Source organism: Sminthopsis crassicaudata, chromosome 3 (assembly GCF_048593235.1).
Source record: "Sminthopsis crassicaudata isolate SCR6 chromosome 3, ASM4859323v1, whole genome shotgun sequence".
In the NCBI taxonomy this organism is placed as follows: Eukaryota; Metazoa; Chordata; class Mammalia; order Dasyuromorphia; family Dasyuridae; genus Sminthopsis; species Sminthopsis crassicaudata.
The window spans coordinates 464,313,565-464,336,208 of record NC_133619.1 but is presented as its reverse complement, the minus strand read 5'-3'; the positions used below and the strand labels follow the sequence as shown (position 1 = coordinate 464,336,208).

The window sequence follows — 22,644 nt, the reverse complement described above, 5'->3', positions numbered from 1 at the left end:
GGCGCCTATTGGAAAGGAAGAACTATGCTCAGAACTCAGAGAGATGTAAAAATAAAAGCTGCTTAATTAATATTATTCTTGAAAAGGAATCTTCATCCTAAATGTTTTCAAGGAACATGCAGGAAAAATCTCTGCTGTGCTTAGTCCCACACATTCCCCTGTCCCTCTAAGCCAAGGAGATTATTTTATTCATTCATACTTCTTGGTGTGTGGAGCATGGGATTATGTGCTTTTCTTTCAAATAAAGCTTTTGAAAACCAGATGAAGATATTGCACTCTTGAGGAGATGAGCACTGTGGGTGGATGGTAGGAAGAGCTTGGTTGCTGCCCCTTGCACTCAGCACTTTCTGAGGTGAGAAGAAGCCTCCCATTCAAAAGGAGGTCAAAGAGTTCACACCTTGAAGGAGGGTGGGTCTTCTGTGTGCCAGGCTTCTATATAAAGCCAGGGATGAGACAGACTCAGACATTCCCTATCCTGCAAGCAGAGCTCAAAGCTGGGAACTGTGAGGCTGAAGCAAAGATCCTGGGAGAAGCAGAGCAGAAAATGGCCTCTTGCCCAAGCTTGACTCCTTTTGTCCAGGAGGCACTCATCTGCCCCATCTGCAGGGAGTGCTTCACAAACCCAGTGTCATTTGAGTGTGGCCACACTTTTTGTCAAAGTTGCCTCCTCAGGAGCTGTCAGGAGAACTCTCCCCTTCTCTTGTGCACAGAGTGCAGGAGGATCAACAGGCTGAGGGCTTTCCAAGCCAATGGCAGTCTTGGGCTGAAGGCTGCTGCTGCCCCAAAGCAGAGAGCCCGTTGCTTGCAGGGCCCTGTAGCACATGGCAAGTGTGAGGTCCATCAGGAAGTCCGGAAGCGGTTGTGTGGGGAACATCGCCGCCCCATCTGTGTGGCCTGCTCTCAGTGCCAGGGGCCTGAGGCTCCCATCCTCACTGGGATTTACAGGGCTGCAGAGGACTTCAGGAGGAAACTCCCAGAGACTGTGAAAGAATTGTGCAGGCAAAGGGAGAAAATTGCACAAATGCTGCAGAAGGAGAAGGCCTTGTTGGAAAAGCTGCAAGAGGAGGCAGAGTTTCACAAGAAGCATATTATGTATGCATTCCAGAAAACATTAGAGTTCCTGGAGGAGGAGGAGCAGGAGTGCCTGTCAAAGGTGGAAAAGCAGGGCAGGGCCCAGGTGGAAGCCCAGGAGAGCAGAATTACAGCACTAGTCAAACAGAGTGAAGAATTCAGGAAGAGAATCACAGAGTTGGAGGAGAAGTGCATGAAACCTGACCTGGATTTGCTGAGGAATGTGAGAGAAACAGTCAAAAGGAATGAATCTGTGCTTCATGAGGAACCACAGAACTTTTTCCTCAAGAGCATTGTGTGTCCCATCCCTGCAATCATAGAAGCAATTTCCCGTTTCAGAGTGGACATCACTCTGGATCCTAACACGGCTGGCCCGGGTCTCATGGTATCTGAAGATCTGAAGAGTGTGTGCAGAGGGGCAATGCAAGGGCAGAGCCTCAACCCTAGTGGGGAGTTGGGAGGTTTGCTTCTGGTTCTTGCTACTCAGTCCTTCATTTCACAGAGATGTTATTGGGAGGTGCAGGTGCCTGGCCACACTTCCTGGTGCCTTGGTGTTTGTAAAATATCACCTTGGCTGGAAAGCTTCTTTACACTTATGGCTATTCATAAAGAAAATGGCCACTATCTTTATGCCATATCCAAGTCCCAGCTGCAACAAAGCATTCAGTTGAGATACCTCCGCCCCAGTGAGTCGGCCTTCAAAGTTGGAATTTTCTTGGACTACCATGGTGGAGACATATCGTTTTATCATGTGAATGAAAGGTCTCTTATTCATACATTCCCCACCATTTCCTTCTCAGGACCTCTCAAGCCCTTGTTCTCTCTTGCAACACAAGGGCTGGTCAGTGATGGCTCTCTAACAATCTGCCCCTGATTCAGAGTTCTCAAGGAACACTTACCTGCTTATTGGCCAACAAGACTTCACACACTGAATTCTCCAATTCCTGTGGGTTCTCTTACCTGAACATCATTGTCCCCCTTTCTCCAGCTAAAGATCACAGCCACTCCTTCAGTGTATCTGGGACACTTACTGACTCTGGGCAAGGATTGTTGGGAATTCCCCCTCTTGATTCTTCCAAGAGAAAGAACAGAAAAACTCTAAATTCTGGAATGGCTCCATTATATAAACAAAATGTGCCCCAAACTGAAGAACAAAATTCTAGACATGTTCCAGTGCCTGGCCTAACATGGCAGATTTTCTATAACATTAAATTACATTTTAGTTATATGGAATGGATCGTGTATATGCTTTTTTGGGGGTTTACCTTCTTCAGGGGTCACAGAAGAATGGAAGCTCTATGAGGCCTGGCACTCTTGTGCTTCTTGTACCTACATCTCCACCACCTAAGTCATCTTTAATAAAAGATTTTTGAATTGTATAAAAAAGGTGTTGTTGTCACTGCTTTTTGGAAGGGTAATTTCTTAACAGATAAATGCAAAATAGGAAAACACTGACCCCAAAAAGGGGGATTATAAAGGAAAAAAATCTCCACAGTGTCGATGGATCATGCTACATATAAAACAATTTATTTCAAGAAAAATATGTAAGAAATAATGTACATTGTGTTTACAATTTTCTCTCCTTCTTTCCTTGTTTGTAGATTTGCTTTTGCTCTCTGCTTCTGTGTACTTTTTTTAACCTGTTTGCCCATTTCCCTCCTATCCCAAGTCCCCCTAGTTTTGGGGATTTGGTCCTAGTACTTGCTACTTAGTCCTTTAAGACAGGTGTTATTGCAGGTGCAGATGCAGGGAGCACTGGCTACATTTAAGAGGGTGTAGACTGATATGTACATGTCTATACACATACATACATATATATAGACACACACACATATATATATATACAAAAACATAGTAATATAGCAATACACACCATAACTATATTTGCACATATATAGACTTCTAAAATCACACACACAAACACACACACATACACATATATATATATATATATGTCTTTATGTGTATGCAAATATCCACACCTTCACATACAACTACTTATGCGTTCATGTACATCTCTTGAATTTTTATTATGGTTGTTTGTATTCTTTTTGTGAAACTGGGGACATCATCCATGTCTATCCATATTTTTCTAAATCTACCAGTCTTTTCCTACACCATGATATGAGGTTCTTCCAGAAGTGGATCGATTGTCTCAGGGTACATGTCTTCTCTCACAAAAGCATATAGTTCAGTTGTAGCTCTCAACAATCCCTAGATATTAGCTCCTGCTTTTAATAATAATGAGGCATAAGAATCCCATTGTCAGGTTTGGCTCATCTTTTAACTTTGTAATCAACCTTGTTTTTGGCTGCAGTGGGAGGTCACAATCTTTGGGGGAGGGAGAGAGAAAACTGGCATCAGGGTAGAGCTCAGAGAATGCATGGAAGTGAAGGAGCTGTTCTGGGGCTGGACAGAAAACAATTCTACTGTCTTTCCCTGAGGGTCTTCTCATATGCCTCTAGGGGGTAATCTGTGCTGAAATATCTGCATAAGAAACTACACCTGTGAGTTGCTCACAGGTGATTGCTGAATTAACTCTGCTTTCCTATTTTGCTGGGCTTGAATCCTGAATAATTCACTATACTCTGAAAGCCACAACAAGTTTTTTCCAGGTTATGAACATGTTCTTGCTATAGATTTCCATTCAGTAAAGGTTAAAATTTCACAAGCCAAATTCTCTCATAACATCTTAACATAAGGTGATGTGGACTTATAAAGTGTGAAAAGAAAGAAAGCCTTTTTCTAATCTTCAATAATTCAATAATTTCTGGATTAAAAGGAGTCTATCTTCTCCTGAAGATTTAAGCTGTTCAATCACAGGATAAGTTTTAAAACTTATCAAGTCAGCTGCATTGTGTCCTTCCTCTTTGGCTGTAAGTAGTGCCTTCTGGAATTTTGTCCTGGGGGAGGGGCAGTAGTTGCTGAGGGGAGGTGCTGGTGGTATCCCTGCCCTTCCCCCTCCTCTTCCCTCCACCCAAGGAGAGTCAAGAGCCTGCTCCAGTGTAGTCTCAGGCAAAGCTGAGCTGTGAGAATGAAAATCACCATAACCTTTAATTTCACTCAGTCCTCATGCCTCTGGGTGATTTTTCCAGTACCCTCCCTCTTCTCTTCCTTCTTCTCCCCATGCTTCCTTGTCCAGCTGTTCTCCTGAAAACTTTTCTTTTCTTAGAATGTGGGGATTCTTTAACACCAATTGTATAATGTTGTAGAGCTAGAATGTTTCCTTAGAAATGGAATCAGGACCATTGTCATTGTAATATTCACTTAGTTGATCTCCTACTAGTTTCCAATGATCTGCCTCTATTTCTTCTTCCTTGAAGAACCATGGGGACCTGCACTCTCAGGTTTGTGGGAGTCCTCCAACCTGCTCCCAAGTTACAAGCAAACCTTGTCTCTTTATCAAGCTAAGAATGTTTTCTATAGAGCTCCTTTGGGGTGGGGGTGGGGATGGAGTTTGGTGTGTGTGTGGGGGGGAGGCTCTTTTCCTACTCTCTGCCCTTAAGAAAGGTTCCTGCTTGGCTCTTTTAATACTTACCCTACTTCCTGGTCCCAGGGACTTCTTCACTGAAATTAAAATTGACCTTCCTGAAGGTCCTTAAGTCCACATGGGGGCACCAAATGGATTGTCCAGTCTAACTCTTTCATGGCCAGGCTAGCTCCCTGGAGTGCCCCAGGGTCAGAGTCAGAATCCATAAAAATCCTTGGACTTTAGTGGGAGAAGTGAAGGAGGCAGGCAAGCTGCCACAAGGCTTGTAAAAGATGTATCCTGGATTCTGGAATCGCTGGTCTCCAGCTTCTCTCCTCCATATCCCTCAGCCCAGCGACCCTGACCTCTCTCCCTCCCTGCAATCCTTGCCTACCATTGTCTGACCACCAAACATTCAGCAAGCCTCAAGGATGAGAAGAGCCATCCTCTAAGTGTATGCTTACAGAGCCAGTATCTCACATTGAATACAGGATTACCCTTAAGCACTAAATTGTCTTTTCTGAGCTTCAGCCCTCTACAGGAAGACCCTCCACAAGTTAACCTAAGTCCAGAGAACTCCAATGTTCAACTCTCCACTCAAGAAGAGATGAGGAAATGCATGTTTTCTGTGGAGAGCACAGCCAAAATGACCAAGAGATGCTTCATGTATTCTGTGTGAATGCTGAATCACTACAAAGAACTCCATTTTTCTCTTTCTCTTTAAGGGTTGTGATCCAGGATGACTTGGTGCCTATTGGAAAGGAAGAACTATGCTCAGAACTCAGAGAGATGTAAAAATAAAAGCTGCTTAATGAATATTATTCTTTCCAAGGAACCTTCATGCTAAATGTTTTCAAGGAACATGCAGGAAAAATCTCTGCTGTGTTTAGTGCCACACATTCCCCTGTCCCTCTAAGCCAAGGAGATTATTTTATTCATGAATACTTCTTGGTGTGTGGAGCATGGGATTATCTTCATACAATACAACAAATATGAGAATTGGGATTTCAACTCTGGCGCCTGGCCTCCAGAACCAGTGTTCTTTATAATTTTTCTCACCATCTTTCTTGATAATACTCCTTAAGACATTCACACAAATGTATATGGAAAATATTCGATGGTAATTGATTGTCCATTCAACTTCCCTAGGGTTAATGGCACTTCTCATAAATCTATTGAAGAAGAGAGGAGAGAGAGAAAAGTGCTGAACTGAGAGCAGAAGAAGTTGCTACCAAATGTCATTTTTGCTTTCAAGGGTTCTTCTTTTCTGGAAGTCTCTGGGGCAGCTTCCTTTTCATTACAGTAATCACCAGGAGAATAGCCAGGTGTTAAAGTCCCAAATCTTTATTGTCTCCTTTCCTGGGTCCTGGTTAGCTTTCTTGAGGCCCTTCAGAGGGGCCTTGGTCTCAGTGGGGGAACAGAAAGACAGGCCAGGCAGCAGGACACTGATGAAGTGGGAAATGAACCTCTCTGAGTTCCAGGGCTTGTGCTTCTGCCTCCAGCCACCATAAAGGTGGACTAGGGAATGAATCTGTCTCTCAGCCCCATCCTGGCTGAGCTTGTCTTAGCTTCTATGCTCTATTCTCATTGCATGACCATAGGTGTGAATCTTGTGGAACTATGTTAAGTACTAAGTACATGTACTGAACTAGAGAACTATTCACCACCATGCTAAACTAGATAACCATTGTCTTTATCAATTCCACTGAGTTAGCACCTTATAAGAATCCTTGATGTAAGTATGGAGTTCTAGCCCATAACACCTCCCACATTCTTTTCTTTTAGAACATAGGTGGTCACACCCTCCCTAGCTTCTCACAGAGTTGAGAATACCAAAAATGAAGTGAGCAGGCACTTCCTGACATCTCATCAAATGGGGGAGAATACTAAAAAAGGAGGTGATCACACCCTCCCTGACACCTCAGGAAGGGAGATGAAAACCCCAAGGGAAAATGAGGACTCAAACCAGAGTCGTGGGTTTCTGAAGGGTCTTACTGGAAACAGATAAATCCATCAACCTGGGAAGTATTACATAACAAACAACACAAGTCAACATGAGGAATTATACATGTTCATAAGTCCTATAAATAGTCCAAAATCAGCCTATTGTCCATTACTTCATGTGTCAGAGAATCCAATAATTCCTACAATTTTGAAATGCTGCAATAGCCTCATCATGTGTAAGGCAATCCAAAGATTCCTGCAGATGTTGAAGTCCTTAATCAGTCTTTTCTACAACTTTTCTTCTCAGGGAATCCAATGATCCAGCTTGTTTTAAAGTTCTGCACTAACATTTGGGCTCATTATCAGTCATCCTTTTTCAGTTCAGATGTTTCTTAGATCTTCTCCTTTGTATTCTACATAGTTCTCTATACTCTGAAAGCCACAAGTTTTGTCCAGGTTCTAAACATGTCCTTGCTATGGATTTCCAATCACTAGGGATTAAAATTTCATAAGCCAAATTCTCTGGTACCATCATAACATAAGATTACATAACATAACAGCCCCATAAAGAATACAATGCTTTATCAAATTTTTAATTTTTTCTAGATCAAAGGAGTGTATCTTCTCCTTTGTTGACCTGAAGAGTCAAACTCTTCAACAACAGGGTATGCTTTGATAAAATCTGATATATCCTGTCCTTTTTTTTTTTCCTTTACCTAGTGCCTTTTGTAATTTTCTCATAGGCTGCTGCATAGCACAGATTATGTCACTGCCCCTCCCCCTCCTCCTACTTCCTCCACCCATAAAGGGTTAATTGAGGGGAGTACGTCAGAGGGTGGAGAATGCCTAATGGCTCCTATTGTGAAGCACAAATGTACTTAACTCCTTTCTGGTCTAATTCTTCATCCCTTTCACCTGGTTTATCTGGATCCTTCCCCCACCTGCACTTTCTTCTTTTTCCTTATTCTATATGTAATTTCCCAATTAAGCAGGTAGCATTCTTATTAACATTTCAGGTAAGAAAAAGTGAATTTTGAGAAAGAAAGAAAAAAAAAAAGAAGCAACAAACAAAAGAGATGGAAACCATTTGTCAGGATTCACTTTCAGTTTCCAGTCATTTTTCTAAATGCAGATGGCTCTTTCCACATCAAGATTTTGGAACTGGTCTAAATCATGTCATTTATGAAGAGTCAGTCCATCAGACTTGATCATCCCATAATCTTCATATCATAGTGGACAATGACTCTTGGTTCTACTCACTTCACTAAGCATCATTTCATGGAAGTCTCTCCAAGACTTTCTGATCTTAACCTGCTGATCATTTCTTATAGAACAATAATTAAGGTGACTCCTTAATAAATGTTTTTTAACTTGATTTCTTTGTGCATCATTTTGATGTTTTCCTCACTTTGACTTCAAATGTAAAAATCTGCAAATATTTTCCCTGAATATATAATAGTTATAAAGACCTTGTACCTGTGGGTCTACCATCAAATGCACATTAAAGACTGTGAGATTTCTTAGAAGATCCTCTGGTACAATGCAGGTTACAGTCCTTTTAGGAACTGATAGATGGAATTTTTTTATTTTTATTTTTTCAGGACTGTGTCTTTACCAAAAATCCCCTGGCAGCTATCTCTCTGTTGCTTAGCTCCTTCAGCCTTCAGGAAGCAAATCTTGAGGAAACAGAGGAAGAGTTCACACCAGCTAGTCTGCTTAGTTGAACCTTTAAGGAATGACACTCTCCTGATATTGCCTTTGGGAAAGCAAGATGGAGTCTGGACATCTAGCTAAATGTGGCTTTGAAGAAGCTCTTTGTGAGCATCGAAAATCTCTTCAGTTACCTTCCTTCCTAAGTCCCTTCTGCCTTAGATTTTATGATTTCAGCCATAGTCCCTTAGAAGGGTTGTAAAGTATTGGTTTTCTGGCTGACCATGCAGTGTGAAAGTTTGAGCTTCTGCACTCCTGGCAGCCCCTAAAAATGTATTGTATCTTCCCTAGGAGCTGAGGGACCAAACATGTTGCATTACTCCCATGGAGAAGGGAGAGACAACTTTGCTACTAGATGGGAATATAGTGAGACTAGAAAGGGAAAATTTAGAGAGGCAAAGGAAGGGTTGTAATGATGGATATCAAAAGAGATAGCCAGAGGCAGGGAGAGAATGCAGAAAATAAATGCTCACATAAATAGGAAGACCATCAACAAGATAAATATAAATCCAGAGAACTCCCATGTTCAACTCTCCACACAAGAAGAGATGAGCAAATGTGCCTCTCATCTAATTATATGTTTATAGAACCATTATCTCACATTGAATAGGTGATTAGCCTTAAGTGCTTTAGTATCCAATTCAAGCTCACCTTTTCTGAGTTTCAGCCCTCTACAGGAAGACCCTCCACAAGATAAACCTAAGTCCAGAGAACTCCACTGTTCAACTCTCCACTCAAGAAGAGATGAGGAAATGCATGTTTTCTGTGGAGAGCACAGCCAAAATGACCAAGAGATGCTTCATATATTCCGTGTGGATGCTGAATCACTACAAAGAACTCCATTTTTCTCTTTCTTTTTATGGTTTGTGATCCAGGATCACTTGGCGCCTATTGGAAAGGAAGAACTATGCTCAGAACTCAGAGAGATGTAAAAATAAAAGCTGCTTAATTAATATTATTCTTGAAAAGGAATCTTCATCCTAAATGTTTTCAAGGAACATGCAGGAAAAATCTCTGCTGTGCTTAGTCCCACACATTCCCCTGTCCCTCTAAGCCAAGGAGATTATTTTATTCATTCATACTTCTTGGTGTGTGGAGCATGGGATTATGTGCTTTTCTTTCAAATAAAGCTTTTGAAAACCAGATGAAGATATTGCACTCTTGAGGAGATGAGCACTGTGGGTGGATGGTAGGAAGAGCTTGGTTGCTGCCCCTTGCACTCAGCACTTTCTGAGGTGAGAAGAAGCCTCCCATTCAAAAGGAGGTCAAAGAGTTCACACCTTGAAGGAGGGTGGGTCTTCTGTGTGCCAGGCTTCTATATAAAGCCAGGGATGAGACAGACTCAGACATTCCCTATCCTGCAAGCAGAGCTCAAAGCTGGGAACTGTGAGGCTGAAGCAAAGATCCTGGGAGAAGCAGAGCAGAAAATGGCCTCTTGCCCAAGCTTGACTCCTTTTGTCCAGGAGGCACTCATCTGCCCCATCTGCAGGGAGTGCTTCACAAACCCAGTGTCATTTGAGTGTGGCCACACTTTTTGTCAAAGTTGCCTCCTCAGGAGCTGTCAGGAGAACTCTCCCCTTCTCTTGTGCACAGAGTGCAGGAGGATCAACAGGCTGAGGGCTTTCCAAGCCAATGGCAGTCTTGGGCTGAAGGCTGCTGCTGCCCCAAAGCAGAGAGCCCGTTGCTTGCAGGGCCCTGTAGCACATGGCAAGTGTGAGGTCCATCAGGAAGTCCGGAAGCGGTTGTGTGGGGAACATCGCCGCCCCATCTGTGTGGCCTGCTCTCAGTGCCAGGGGCCTGAGGCTCCCATCCTCACTGGGATTTACAGGGCTGCAGAGGACTTCAGGAGGAAACTCCCAGAGACTGTGAAAGAATTGTGCAGGCAAAGGGAGAAAATTGCACAAATGCTGCAGAAGGAGAAGGCCTTGTTGGAAAAGCTGCAAGAGGAGGCAGAGTTTCACAAGAAGCATATTATGTATGCATTCCAGAAAACATTAGAGTTCCTGGAGGAGGAGGAGCAGGAGTGCCTGTCAAAGGTGGAAAAGCAGGGCAGGGCCCAGGTGGAAGCCCAGGAGAGCAGAATTACAGCACTAGTCAAACAGAGTGAAGAATTCAGGAAGAGAATCACAGAGTTGGAGGAGAAGTGCATGAAACCTGACCTGGATTTGCTGAGGAATGTGAGAGAAACAGTCAAAAGGAATGAATCTGTGCTTCATGAGGAACCACAGAACTTTTTCCTCAAGAGCATTGTGTGTCCCATCCCTGCAATCATAGAAGCAATTTCCCGTTTCAGAGTGGACATCACTCTGGATCCTAACACGGCTGGCCCGGGTCTCATGGTATCTGAAGATCTGAAGAGTGTGTGCAGAGGGGCAATGCAAGGGCAGAGCCTCAACCCTAGTGGGGAGTTGGGAGGTTTGCTTCTGGTTCTTGCTACTCAGTCCTTCATTTCACAGAGATGTTATTGGGAGGTGCAGGTGCCTGGCCACACTTCCTGGTGCCTTGGTGTTTGTAAAATATCACCTTGGCTGGAAAGCTTCTTTACACTTATGGCTATTCATAAAGAAAATGGCCACTATCTTTATGCCATATCCAAGTCCCAGCTGCAACAAAGCATTCAGTTGAGATACCTCCGCCCCAGTGAGGCGGCCTTCAAAGTAGGAATTTTCTTGGACTACCATGGTGGAGACATATCGTTTTATCATGTGAATGAAAGGTCTCTTATTTATACATTCCCCACCATTTCCTTCTCAGGACCTCTCAAGCCCTTGTTCTCTCTTGCAACACAAGGGCTGGTCAATGATTGCTCTCTAACAATCTGCCCCTGAATCAGAGTTCTCAAGGAACACTTGCCTGCTTATTGGCCAACAAGACTTCACACACTGAATTCTCCAATTCCTGTGGGTTCTCTTACCTGAACATCATTGTCAACCTTTCTCCAGCTAAAGATCACAGCCACTCCTTCAGTGTATGTGGGACACTTACTGACTCTGGGCAAGGATTGTTGGGAATTTCCCCTCTTGATTCTTCCAAGAGAAAGAACAGAAAAACTCTAAATTCTGGAATGGCTCCATTATATAAACAAAATGTGCCCCAAACTGAAGAACAAAATTCTAGACATGTTCCAGTGCCTGGCCTAACATGGCAGATTTTCTATAACATTAAATTATATTTTAGTTATATGTAATGGATCGTGTATATGCTTTTTTGGGGGTTTACCTTCTTCAGGGGTCACAGAAGAATGGAAGCTCTATCAGGCCTGGCACTCTTGTGCTTCTTGTACCTACATCTCCACCACCTAAGTCATCTTTAATAAAAGTTTTTTGAATTGCATAAAAAAGGTGTTGTTGTCACTGCTTTTTGGAAGGGTAATTTCTTCACAGATAAATGCAAAATAGGAAACATTTACCCAAAAAAGGGGTATTACAAAGGAAAAAAATCTCCACAGTGTCAATGGTTCATGCTACATATAAAACAATTCATTTCCATTTCAAGAAAATATATAAGAAATAACATATATCGTTTTTACAATTGTCCATCATTCTTCCTTGTTTGTAGATTCTTTTGCTCTCTGCTTCTGTGTACTGTTTTTTAACCAGTTTGCCCATTTCCCTCCTATCCCAAGTCCCCCTAGTTTTGGGGATTTGGTCCTAGTACTTGCTACTTTGTCCATTAAGACAGGTGTCATTGCAGGTACAGATGCAGGGAGCACTGGCTACATTTAAGAGGGTGTAGACTGATATGTACATGTCTATACACATACATATACATACACAGAAACACACTTATATGGCAATACATGTGTACATATATATATATATTTCCAAATATAATGATTTCTAAACTCACATATATATATATATATATATCTTTATGTGTATGCAAAAGACCACACATATTTGCACATATATAGATTTCTAATATCACATACGTATATATGTCTTTTTTTGTATGCAAAAGACCACACCTACATATATGACTACTAAAGCTTTCACATACATCTCTTGCATTTTTGTTATGTTTGTTTGTCCTCTTTTTCTGTGATACTGGGGGACATCATCCATGTTTATCCATATTTTTCTAAATCCACTAGTCATTTCGTAAACCATTATAATATCCTGCCCTTATATTATGTAGTATTTTGCACAGTCTAAAATACTTGTGCTTCTCAGAATAGTGTATAATGTAGTTTCCCAGTTCCCCTCTTTTAATTATGACTATTTTTAACTTTAACTTCCTCTGAATGGAATAATTACTACTCCCTGCTTTTTATTTATTTATTTATTTTTTACCTTTACTGCTTCTAATGATTGTTACTATGTTTTTGTGTATCTTTTCTTTCCCATCTCTGCCAACTCCACTCATTCTCCTCACCCCCTTCTTGCCTCAAAAGCCCCTCTATCCCCCTCCCTTCTTTTATTGTTATCTGTAACCCATTCTCACTCATCTACTTGCCTTTCCCATTAATGAGTGAATACTCTTCCATAAGCCCCTTTATCCTACTCTCTGTATGTGCCTGCACAAGGAAAAGGGAAGAGATCAAGGAAAAGCACCCATCTAAATGGCTAGGACAACATTCAACTCATGAAGAAGATTCCGGGTTTTGGCAACACCATGACATGATGTCAGTTTAAAACAGAAAGTATTCTGAAAGACTTCCTCTTTGTTGTCACGAACTTTAGACGACGCCTAATTCAAATGTCAAAATTCGTGTGTGTTGAGGGCTTGTTGTGCATGTGTATTTCTATGAATGCTTACACACACACCCAACAATTGTGCCTAAGTTTCAAGGGAAATTCAAGTATAAATTAGGGAAGTTACCAACCTCCCTTTAAAAACGTGTTGCTCTGTGTATGTGATTTTAGAAGGAAAACTTTCTTAATAACTTTGCAATTCAGCATTGATAGCTTCAGTATTGTTTTAGCTTTATCAATGAAATATTTTCTCTCTCAAATTTAGGCAATATGCTAATTTTTTCATTGATATGGAAACTCTCAATGAAGACATCTCCTGTGCCAATTCATTTTGGCCTCCTTTGCCACTTCAGGTCTTAGAGCACTTCCTAAAGCATTGAGATGTCATTGCTCCAGGGTCACATAGCCAGCATAGGAATGAAGGAATGGGAGGGACTGAAAGAGGGATTGCTCCTTTGGAGGCTGGCTCTCTTTCCACTTGCTGTCTTCTTCATGAAGCCTGTTCATTTTTATTGGAAAAGAAAAAAAGTTAGCTTTCTGCTCAAATGGATTTTTTAGATTTCTAATGAAAATAGTATTAGGAATAGTTATTATATGCTACCAAAATAAGTTTCTGTTTTGGCTTTTTGGTACAAAGTAAGTTATTCATCAAGAGAGCAGAAGACATCTACATGCATAGGACCACAAAACATCAGTCTCCTCCCCTACTTGGGAACTTTTCCTCTTTTCCTTGGTCCTGGGGAACCATGATATGAGGTTCTTCCAGAAGTGCATCGATTGTCTCAGGGTACATGTCTTCTCTCACAAAACCATGTAGTTCAGTTGTAGCTCTCAACAATCCCTAGATATTAGTGCCTGCTTTTAACAATAATAATGCATAAGAATCCCATTGTAAGGTTTGGGTCATCTTTTAACTTTGTAATCAACCTTGTTTTTGGCTCCAGTGCGAGGTCACAATCTTTGGGGGAGGGAGAGAGAAAACTGGCATCAGGGTAGAGCTCAGAGAATGCATGGAAGGGAAGGAGCTGTTCTGGGGCTGTACAGAAAACAATTCTACCGTCTTTCCCTGAGGATCTTCTCATTCTGTCCTTATGCCAACATTGAGCTTTCAGATGTCCTACTTTGCCACATTTAAAGCACTGACTAGACTCTCTGGAAGTCCCTTGCAAACGGGATCCTGTATTCCCATGTTCAGATCTTGAAAAGTCTGCATCATAGCTGGCCTATAAAAGGCATTTGTGCCCACTGTGGCACAGTGTCCTCTAAAGGAGCATCCTGGTGTAGTCCTAGTATAATTCTTCTACAAACCCCATTAGCATTTTTTTTTTTTTTTTTTGAGGCTGGGGTTAAGTGACTTTCCCAGGGTCACACAGCTAGGAAGTGTTAAGTGTCTGAGGTCATATTTGAACTCAGGTCCTCCTGAATTCAGGGCTGGTGCTCTGTCCACTGAGCCACCTAGCTGCCCCTCATTAGCATTTTCTATAGCACTTTGCCTTAATTCCTGTAGCTGTCTTTTCACCCATAGTTCCTATGGCAGTTGTCTGCAGACCTCCCACAAAATCAGCAAAAGGTTCATTTAGACCTTGCTCTATTTTCATGGAGGCCTCCCTTCTGTCTTGTCTTCCTGGGAAGGAGCCTCAAGCTTTGAGAGCAGGAGAAGCAATTTGCTCATATGCCTCTAGGGGGTAATTAATCTGTGCTGAAATATCTGCATAAGAACCTACACCTGTGAGTTGCTCAAAGGTGATTGCTGTATTAACTCTGCTTTGCCTATTTTGCTGGGGTTGAATCCTGAATAATTCAATATACTCTGAAAGCCACAACAAGTTTTTTCCAGGTTATGAACATGTTCTTGCTATAGATTTCCATTCAGTAAGGGTTAAAATTGCATAAGCCAAATTCTCTAATAACATCTTAACATAAGGTGATGTGGGCTTATAAAGAGTGAAAAGAGAGAAAGCCTTTTTATAATCTTCAATAATTCAATAATTTCTGGATTAAAAGGAGTGTATCTTCTCCTGAAGATTTAAGGTGTTCAATCACAGGTTAAGTTTCAAAACTTATCAAGTCAGCTGCATTGTGTCCTTCCTCTTTGGCTGTAAGTAGTGCCTTTTGGAAGTTTGTCCTGGGGGAGGGGCAGTAGTTGCTGAGGGGAGGTGCTGGTGGTATCCCTGCCCTTCCCCCTCCTCTTCCCTCCACCCAAGAAGGTGAAGTTGATGGGGGAGCTTCAAGAGCCTGCTCCAGTGTAGGCTCAGGTAAAGCTCAGCTGTGAGAATGAAAATCACCATAACCTTTAATTTCACTCAGTCCTCATGCCTCTGGGTGATTTTTCCAGTACCCTCCCTCTTCTCTTCCTTCTTCTCCCCATGCTTCCTTGTCCAGCTGTTCTCCTGAAAACTTTTCTTTTCTTAGAATGTGGGGATTCTTTAACACCAATTGTATAATGTTGTAGAGTTAGAATGTTTCCTTAGAAATGGAATCAGGACCATTGTCTTAGGAATATTCACTTAGTTGATCTCCTACTAGTTTCCAATGATCTGCCTCTATTTCTTCTTCCTTGAAGAACCATGGGGACCTGCACTCTCAGGTTTGTGTGAGTCCTCCGACCTCCTCCCAAGTTACAAGCAAACCTTGTCTCTTTATTAGGCTAAGAATGTTTTCTATAGAGCTCCTTTGGGGTGGGGGTGGGGATGGAGTTTGGTGTGTGTGTGGGGGGGAGGCTCTTTTCCTACTCTCTGCCCTTAAGAAAGGTTCCTCCTTGGCTCTTTTAATACTTACCCTACTTCCTGGTCCCAGGGACTTCTTCACTGAAATTAAAATTGACCTTCCTGAAGGTCCTTAAGTCCACATGGGGGCACCAAATATATTGTCCAGTCTAACTCTTTCATGGCCAGGCTAGCACCCTGGAGTGCCTCAGCATCAGTCAGAGTCAGAATCCATAAAAATCCTTGGTCTTTAGTGGGAGAAGTGAAGGAGGCAGGCAAGCTGCCACAAGGCTTGTAAAAGATGTATCCTGGATTCTGGAATCGCTGGTCTCCAGCTTCTCTCCTCCATATCCCTCAGCCAAGTGACCCTGACCTCTCTCCCTCCCTGCAATCCTTGCCTACCATTGTCTGACCACCAAACATTCAGCAAGCCTCAAGAATGAGAAGAGCCATCCTCTAAGTGTATGCTTACAGAGCCAGTATCCCACATTGAATACAGGATTACCCTTAAGTACTAAATTGTCTTTTCTGAGTTTCAGCCCTCTACAGGAATACCCTCCACAAGTTAATCTAAGTCCAGAGAACTCCAATGTTCAACTCTCCACTCAAGAAGAGATGAGGAAATGCATGTTTTCTGTGGAGAGCACAGCCAAAATGACCAAGAGATGCTTCATATATTCGGTGTGGATGCTGAATCACTACAAAGAACTCCATTTTTCTCTTTCTCTTTATGGTTTGTGATCCAGGATGACTTGGTGCCTATTGGAAAGGAAGAACTATGCTCAGAACTCAGAGAGAAGTAAAAATAAAAGCTGCTTAATGAATATTATTCTTTCCAAGGAACCTTCATGCTAAATGTTTTCAAGGAACATGCAGGAAAAATCTCTGCTGTGTTTAGACATTCCCCTGTCCCTCTAAGCCAAGGAGATTATTTTATTCATGAATACTTCTTGGTGTGTGGAACATGGGATTATCTTCATACAATACAGCAAATATGAGAATTGGGATTTCAACTCTGGCGCCTGGCCTCCAGAACCAGTGTTCTTTATAATTTTTCTCACCATCTTTCTTGGTAATACTCCTTAAGACATTCACACAAATGTATATGGAAAATATTCGATGGTAATTGATTGTCCATTCAACTTCCCTAGGGTTAATGGCACTTCTCATAAATCTATTGAAGAAGAGAGGAGAGAGAGAAAAGTGCTGAACTGAGAGCAGAAGAAGTTGCTACCAAATGTCATTTTTGCTTACAAGGGTTCTTCTTTTCTGGAAGTCTCTGGGGCAGCTTCCTTTTCATTACAGTAATCACCAGGAGAATAGCCAGGTGTTAAAGTCCCAAATCTTTATTGTCTCCTTTCCTGGGTCCTGGTTAGCTTTCTTGAGGCCCTTCAGAGGGGCCTTGGTCTCAGTGGGGGGAGCAGAAAGACAGGCCAGGCAGCAGGAGACTGATGAAGTGGGAAATGAACCTCTCTGAGTTCCAGGGCTTGTGCTTCTGCCTCCAGCCACCATAAAGGTGGACTAGGGAATGAATCTGTCTCTCAGCCCCATCCTGGCTGAGTTTGTCTTATCTTCTAAGCTCTATTCTCATTGCATGATCATAGGTGTGATTCTTGTGGAACTATGTTAAGTACTAAGTACATGTACTGAACTAGAGAACTATTCACCACCATGCTAAACTAGATAACCATTGTCTTTATCAATTCCACTGAGTTAGCACCTTATAAGAATCCTTGATGTAAGTATGGAGTTCTAGCCCATAACACCTCCCACATTCTTTTCTTTTAGAACATAGGTGGTCACACCCTCCCTAGCTTCTCACAGAGTTGAGAATACCAAAAATGAAGTGAGCAGGCACTTCCTGACATCTCATCAAATGGGGGAGAACACTAAAAAAGGAGGTGATCACACCCTCCCTGACACCTCTGGAAGGGAGATAAAAATCCCAAAGGAAAATGAGGACTCAAACCAGAGTCGTGGGTTTCTGAAGGGTCTTACTGGAAACAGATAAATCCATCAACCTGGTAAGTATTACATAACAAACAACACAAGTCAACATGAGGAATTATACATGTTCATAAGTCCTAGAAATAGTCCAAAATTAACCTATTGTCCATTACTTCATGTGTCAGAGAATCCAATAATTCCTACAAGTTTTGAAGTCCTACAATAGCCTCATCATGTGTAAGGGAATCCAATGATTCCTGCAGATGTTGAAGTCCTTAATCAGTCTTTTCTACAACTTTTCTTCTCAGGGAATCCAATGATCCTGCTTGTTTTAAAGTCCTGCACTAACATTTAGGCTCAACATCAGCCATCCTTTTTCAGTGCAGATGTTTCTTAGATCTTTTCCTTTGTATTCTACATAGTTCTCTATACTCTGAAAGCCACAAGTTCTGTACAGGTTCTAAACATGTCCTTGCTATGGATTTCCGATCACTAGGGATTAAAATTTCATAAGCCAAAATCTCTGATACCATCATAACATAAGATTACATAACATAACATAACCCCATAAAGAGTACAATGCTTTATCAAATCTTTAATTTTTTTCTAGATTAAAGGAGTGTATCTTCTCCTTTGTTGACCTGAAGAGTTAAACTCTTCAACAACAGGGTTTGCTTAGATAAAATCTGATAAAATCTGATATTTCCTGTCCTTTTTTTTTTTTTTTCCTTTACCTAGTGCCTTTTGTAATCTTCTCATAGGCTTCTTCTTAGGTGCTTCAGAGATTTTGTCACTGCCCCTCCCACTCCTCCTTCTTCCTCCACCCATAAAGGGTTAATTGAGAGGAGTAGGTCAGAGGTTGGAGAATGCCTTAATGGCTCCTAACTGTGAAGCACAAATGTACTTAACTCCTTTCTGGTCTAATTCTTCATCCCTTTCACCTGGTTTATCTGGATCCTTCCCCCACCTGCACTTTCTTCTTTTTCCTTATTCTATATGTAATTTCCTAATTAGGCAGGTATCATTCTTATTAACATTTCCGCTAAGAAAAAGGGAATTTTGAGAAAGAAAGAAAAAAAGAAGAAGCAACAAACAAAAGAGGTGGAAACAATTTGTCAGGATTCACTTTCAGTTTCCAGTCATTTTTCTAAATGCAGATGGCTCTTTCCACATCAAGATTTTGGAAATGGTCTAAATCATGTCATTTATGAAGAGTCAGTCCATCAGACTTGATCATCCCATAATCTTCATATCATAGTGGACAATGACTCTTGGATCTACTCACCTCACTAAGCATCATTTCATGGAAGTCTCTCCAAGACTTTCTGATCTTAACCTGCTGATCATTTCTTATAGAACAATAATTAAGGTGACTCCTTAATAAAAGTTTTTTTTAACTTGATTTCTTTGTGCATCATTTTGATGTTTTCCTCATTTTGACTTCAAATGTAAAAATCTTCAAATATTTCCCCTCAATATATAATAGTTAAAAGACCTTGTGCCTATGCGTCTGCCATCAAATGCTCATTAAAGAATGTGGAATTTCTGAGAAAATCCTCTGATACAATGAAGGTTATTCTCCTTTTAGGAACTTATACATGGTCTGATTTTTTTTTTTTTCAGGACTGTGTATTTACCAAAAATGCCCTGGCAGCTATCTCTCTGTTGTTAGCTCCTTCAGCCTTCAGGAAGCTAATCTTGAGGAAACAGAGGAAGAGTTCACACCAGCTAGTCTGCTTAGTTGAACCTTTAAGGAATGACAGTATCCTGATATTGCCTTTGGGAAAGCAAGGTGGGGTCTGGACATCTAGCTAAATGTGGCTTTGAAGAAGCTCTTTGTGAGCATCGAAAATCTCTTCAGTTACCTTCCTTCCTAGTCCCTTCTGCCTTAGATTTTATGATTTCAGACACAGTCCCTTAGAAGGGATGTAAAGTAATGGTTTTCTGGGTGACCATGCAGTGGGAAAGTCTGAGCTTCTGCACTTCTGACAGCCCCTAAAAATGTATTGTATCTTCCCTAGGATCTGAGGGACCAAACATGTTGCATTACTCCCATGGAGAAGGGAGAGACAACTTTGCTACTAGATGGGGATATAGTGAGACTAGAAAGGGAAAATTTAGAGAGGCAAAGGAAGGGTTGTAATGATGGATATCAAAAGAGATAGCCAGAGGCAGGGAGAGAATGCAGAAAATAAATGCTCACATAAATAGGAAGACCCTCAACAGGATAAATATAAATCCAGAGAACTCCAATATTCAACTCTCCACACTAGAAGAGATAAGCAAATGTGCCTCTCATCTAATTATATGTTTATATAGCCATTATCTCACGTTGAATAGGTGATTAGCCTTAAGTGCTTCAGTATCCAATTAAAGCTCATCTTTTCTGAGTTTCAGCCCTCTACAGGAAGACCCTCCACAAGATAAACCTAAGTCCAGAGAACTCCACTGCTCAACTCTCCACTCAAGAGGAGATGAGGAAATGCATCTCTTCTGTGGAGCGGACAGCAAAAATTTCATGAAATATTTCATATACTTAGTGTGGATGCCAAATCATTTAATAGAATTACATTTTTTCTCTTGCTCTTTATGGTTTGTGATCCAGGATCACCTGTTGTCTATGGGAAAGCATGAACTATGTTCAGGACTGAGAGAGATGTAAAAATAAAAGCTGCTTAATTAATATTATTCTTAAAAAGGAATCTTCATGCTAAATGTTTTCAAGGAACATGCAGGAAAAATCTCTGCTGTGTTTAGTCCCACACATTCCCCTGTCCCTCTAAGCCAAGGAGATTATTTTATTCATTCATACTTCTTGGTGTGTGGAGCATGGGATTATGTGCTTTTCTTTCAAATAAAGCTTTTGAAAACCAGATGAAGATATTGCACTCTTGAGGAGATGCCCACTGTGGGTGGATTTTAGGAAGAGCCTGGTTGCTGCCCCTTACACTCAGCACTTTCTGAGGTGAGAAGAAGCTTCCCATTCAAAAGGAGGTCAAAGAGTTCACACCTTGAAGGAGGGTGGGTCTTCTATGTGCCAGGCTTCTATATAAAGCCAGGGATGAGACAGAATCAGACATTCCCTATCCTGCAAGCCGAGCTCAAAGCTGGGAACTGTGAGGCTGAAGCAAAGATCCTGGGAGAAGCAGAGCAGAAAATGGCCTCTTGCCCAAGCTTGACTCCTTCTGTCCAGGAGGCACTCACCTGCCCCATCTGCAGGGAGTGCTTCACAAACCCTGTGTCATTTGAGTGTGGCCACACTTTGTGTCAAAGTTGCCTCCTCAGGAGCTGTCAGGAGAAGTCTCCCCTTCTCTTGTGCACAGAGTGCAGGAGGATCAACAGGCTGAGGGCTTTCCAAGCCAATGGCAGTCTTGGGCTGAAGGCTGCTGCTGCCCCAAAGCAGAGAGCCCGTTGCTTGCAGGGCCCTGTAGCACATGGCAAGTGTGAGGTCCATCAGGAAGTCCGGAAGCGGTTGTGTGGGGAACATCGCCGCCCCATCTGTGTGGCCTGCACTCAGTGCCAGGGGCCTGAGGCTCCCATCCTCACTGGGATTTACAGGGCTGCAGAGGACTTCAGGAGGAAACTTCCAGAGACTATGAAAGAATTGTGCAGGCAAAGGGAGAAAATTGCACAAATGCTGCAGAAGGAGAAGGCCTTGTTGGACAAGTTGCAAGAGGAGGCAGAGTTTCACAAGAAGCATATTATGTATGCATTCCAGAAAACATTAGAGTTCCTGGAGGAGGAGGAGCAGGAGTGCCTGTCAAAGGTGGAAAAGCAGGGCAGGGCCCAGGTGGAAGCCCAGGAGAGCAGAATTACAGCACTAGTCAAACAGAGTGAAGAATTCAGGAAGAGAATCACAGAGTTGGAGGAGAAGTGCATGAAACCTGACCTGGATTTGCTGAGGAATGTGAGAGAAACAGTCAAAAGGAATGAATCTGTGCTTCATGAGGAACCACAAAACTTCTGCCTCAAGAACATTGTGTGTCCCATCCCTGCAATCATAGAAGCAATTTCCCGTTTCAGAGTGGACATCACTCTGGATCCTAACACGGCTGGCCCGGGTCTCATGGTATCTGAAGATCTGAAGAGTGTGTGCAGAGGGGCAATGCAAGGGCAGAGCCTCAACCCTAGTGGGGTGTTGGGAGGTTTGCTTCTGGTTCTTGCTACTCAGTCCTTCATTTCACAGAGATGTTATTGGGAGGTGCAGGTGCCTGGCCACACTTCCTGGTGCCTTGGTGTTTGTAAAATATCACCTTGGCTGGAAAGCTTCTTTACACTTATGGCTATTCATAAAGAAAATGGCCACTATCTTTATGCCATATCCAAGTCCCAGCTGCAACAAAGAATTCAGTTGAGATACCTCCGCCCCAGTGAGTCGGCCTTCAAAGTTGGAATTTTCTTGGACTACCATGGTGGAGACATATCGTTTTATCATGTGAATGAAAGGTCTCTTATTCATACATTCCCCACCATTTCCTTCTCAGGACCTCTTAAGCCCTTGTTCTCTCTTGCAACACAAGGGCTGGTAAATGATTGCTCTCTAACAATCTGCCCCTGAATCAGAGTTCTCAAGGAACACTTGCCTGTTTATTGGCCAACAAGACTTCACACACTGAATTCTCCAATTCCTGTGGGTTCTCTTACCTGAACATCATTGTCCCCCTTTCTCCAGCTAAAGATCACAGCCACTCCTTCAGTGTATGTGGGACACTTACTGACTCTGGGCAAGGATTGTTCGGAATTTCCCCTCTTGATTCTTCCAATAGAAAGAACTGAACAAGTGTAAATTCTTGAATGGATCCATTGTGTAAACAAAATAAGCCCCAAACTAAACAACAAAATTCTAGACAGGTTCAAGTGTCTGGCCTAACAAGGCAGATTTTCTAAATCAGGCCTGTTTTGCTTCTGGTACCTATATGTCCATCACCTAAGTCATCTTTAATAAAAGTTTTTTGAATTGCATAAAAAAGATGTCATTGTCACTGCTTTTTTGAAAGTGTAATTTCTTCACAGATAAATGCAAAATAGGAAACTATTGACCCCCAAAATGGGGGTTTACAAAGGAAAAAAATCTGCACAGAATACAGGAAGGATCCTACATAAA

The 22,644-nt window shown here is 42.0% G+C and overlaps 3 protein-coding genes across 3 annotated transcripts; all 3 read left to right on the top strand.

Annotated features, from left to right (window-relative positions):
• The first annotated feature begins 448 nt into the window (after window positions 1-448).
• On the top strand, window positions 449-2,457 carry LOC141562974 (E3 ubiquitin-protein ligase TRIM11-like). The gene has a single exon (XM_074303433.1). It carries the CDS (start codon window positions 449-451, stop codon window positions 1,943-1,945), a length of 1,497 nt encoding a protein of 498 aa, XP_074159534.1. The 3' UTR covers window positions 1,946-2,457.
• A 7,068-nt stretch (window positions 2,458-9,525) lies between these two features.
• On the top strand, window positions 9,526-11,534 carry LOC141562973 (E3 ubiquitin-protein ligase TRIM11-like). The gene has a single exon (XM_074303432.1). The coding sequence runs from the start codon at window positions 9,526-9,528 to the stop codon at window positions 11,020-11,022; it is 1,497 nt and encodes a 498-aa protein (XP_074159533.1). The 3' UTR covers window positions 11,023-11,534.
• A 9,067-nt stretch (window positions 11,535-20,601) lies between these two features.
• Window positions 20,602-22,461, top strand: LOC141559682 (E3 ubiquitin-protein ligase TRIM11-like). The gene has a single exon (XM_074297424.1). The coding sequence runs from the start codon at window positions 20,602-20,604 to the stop codon at window positions 22,096-22,098; it is 1,497 nt and encodes a 498-aa protein (XP_074153525.1). The 3' UTR covers window positions 22,099-22,461.
• Window positions 22,462-22,644: the final 183 nt, after the last annotated feature.

Bases quoted from the DNA above. Each gene is read 5' to 3' on its own strand.
- LOC141559682 (XM_074297424.1), top strand. From the start codon at position 20,602: ATGAGACAGAATCAGACATTCCCTATCCTGCAAGCCGAGCTCAAAGCT.
- LOC141562973 (XM_074303432.1), top strand. From the start codon at position 9,526: ATGAGACAGACTCAGACATTCCCTATCCTGCAAGCAGAGCTCAAAGCT.
- LOC141562974 (XM_074303433.1), top strand. From the start codon at position 449: ATGAGACAGACTCAGACATTCCCTATCCTGCAAGCAGAGCTCAAAGCT.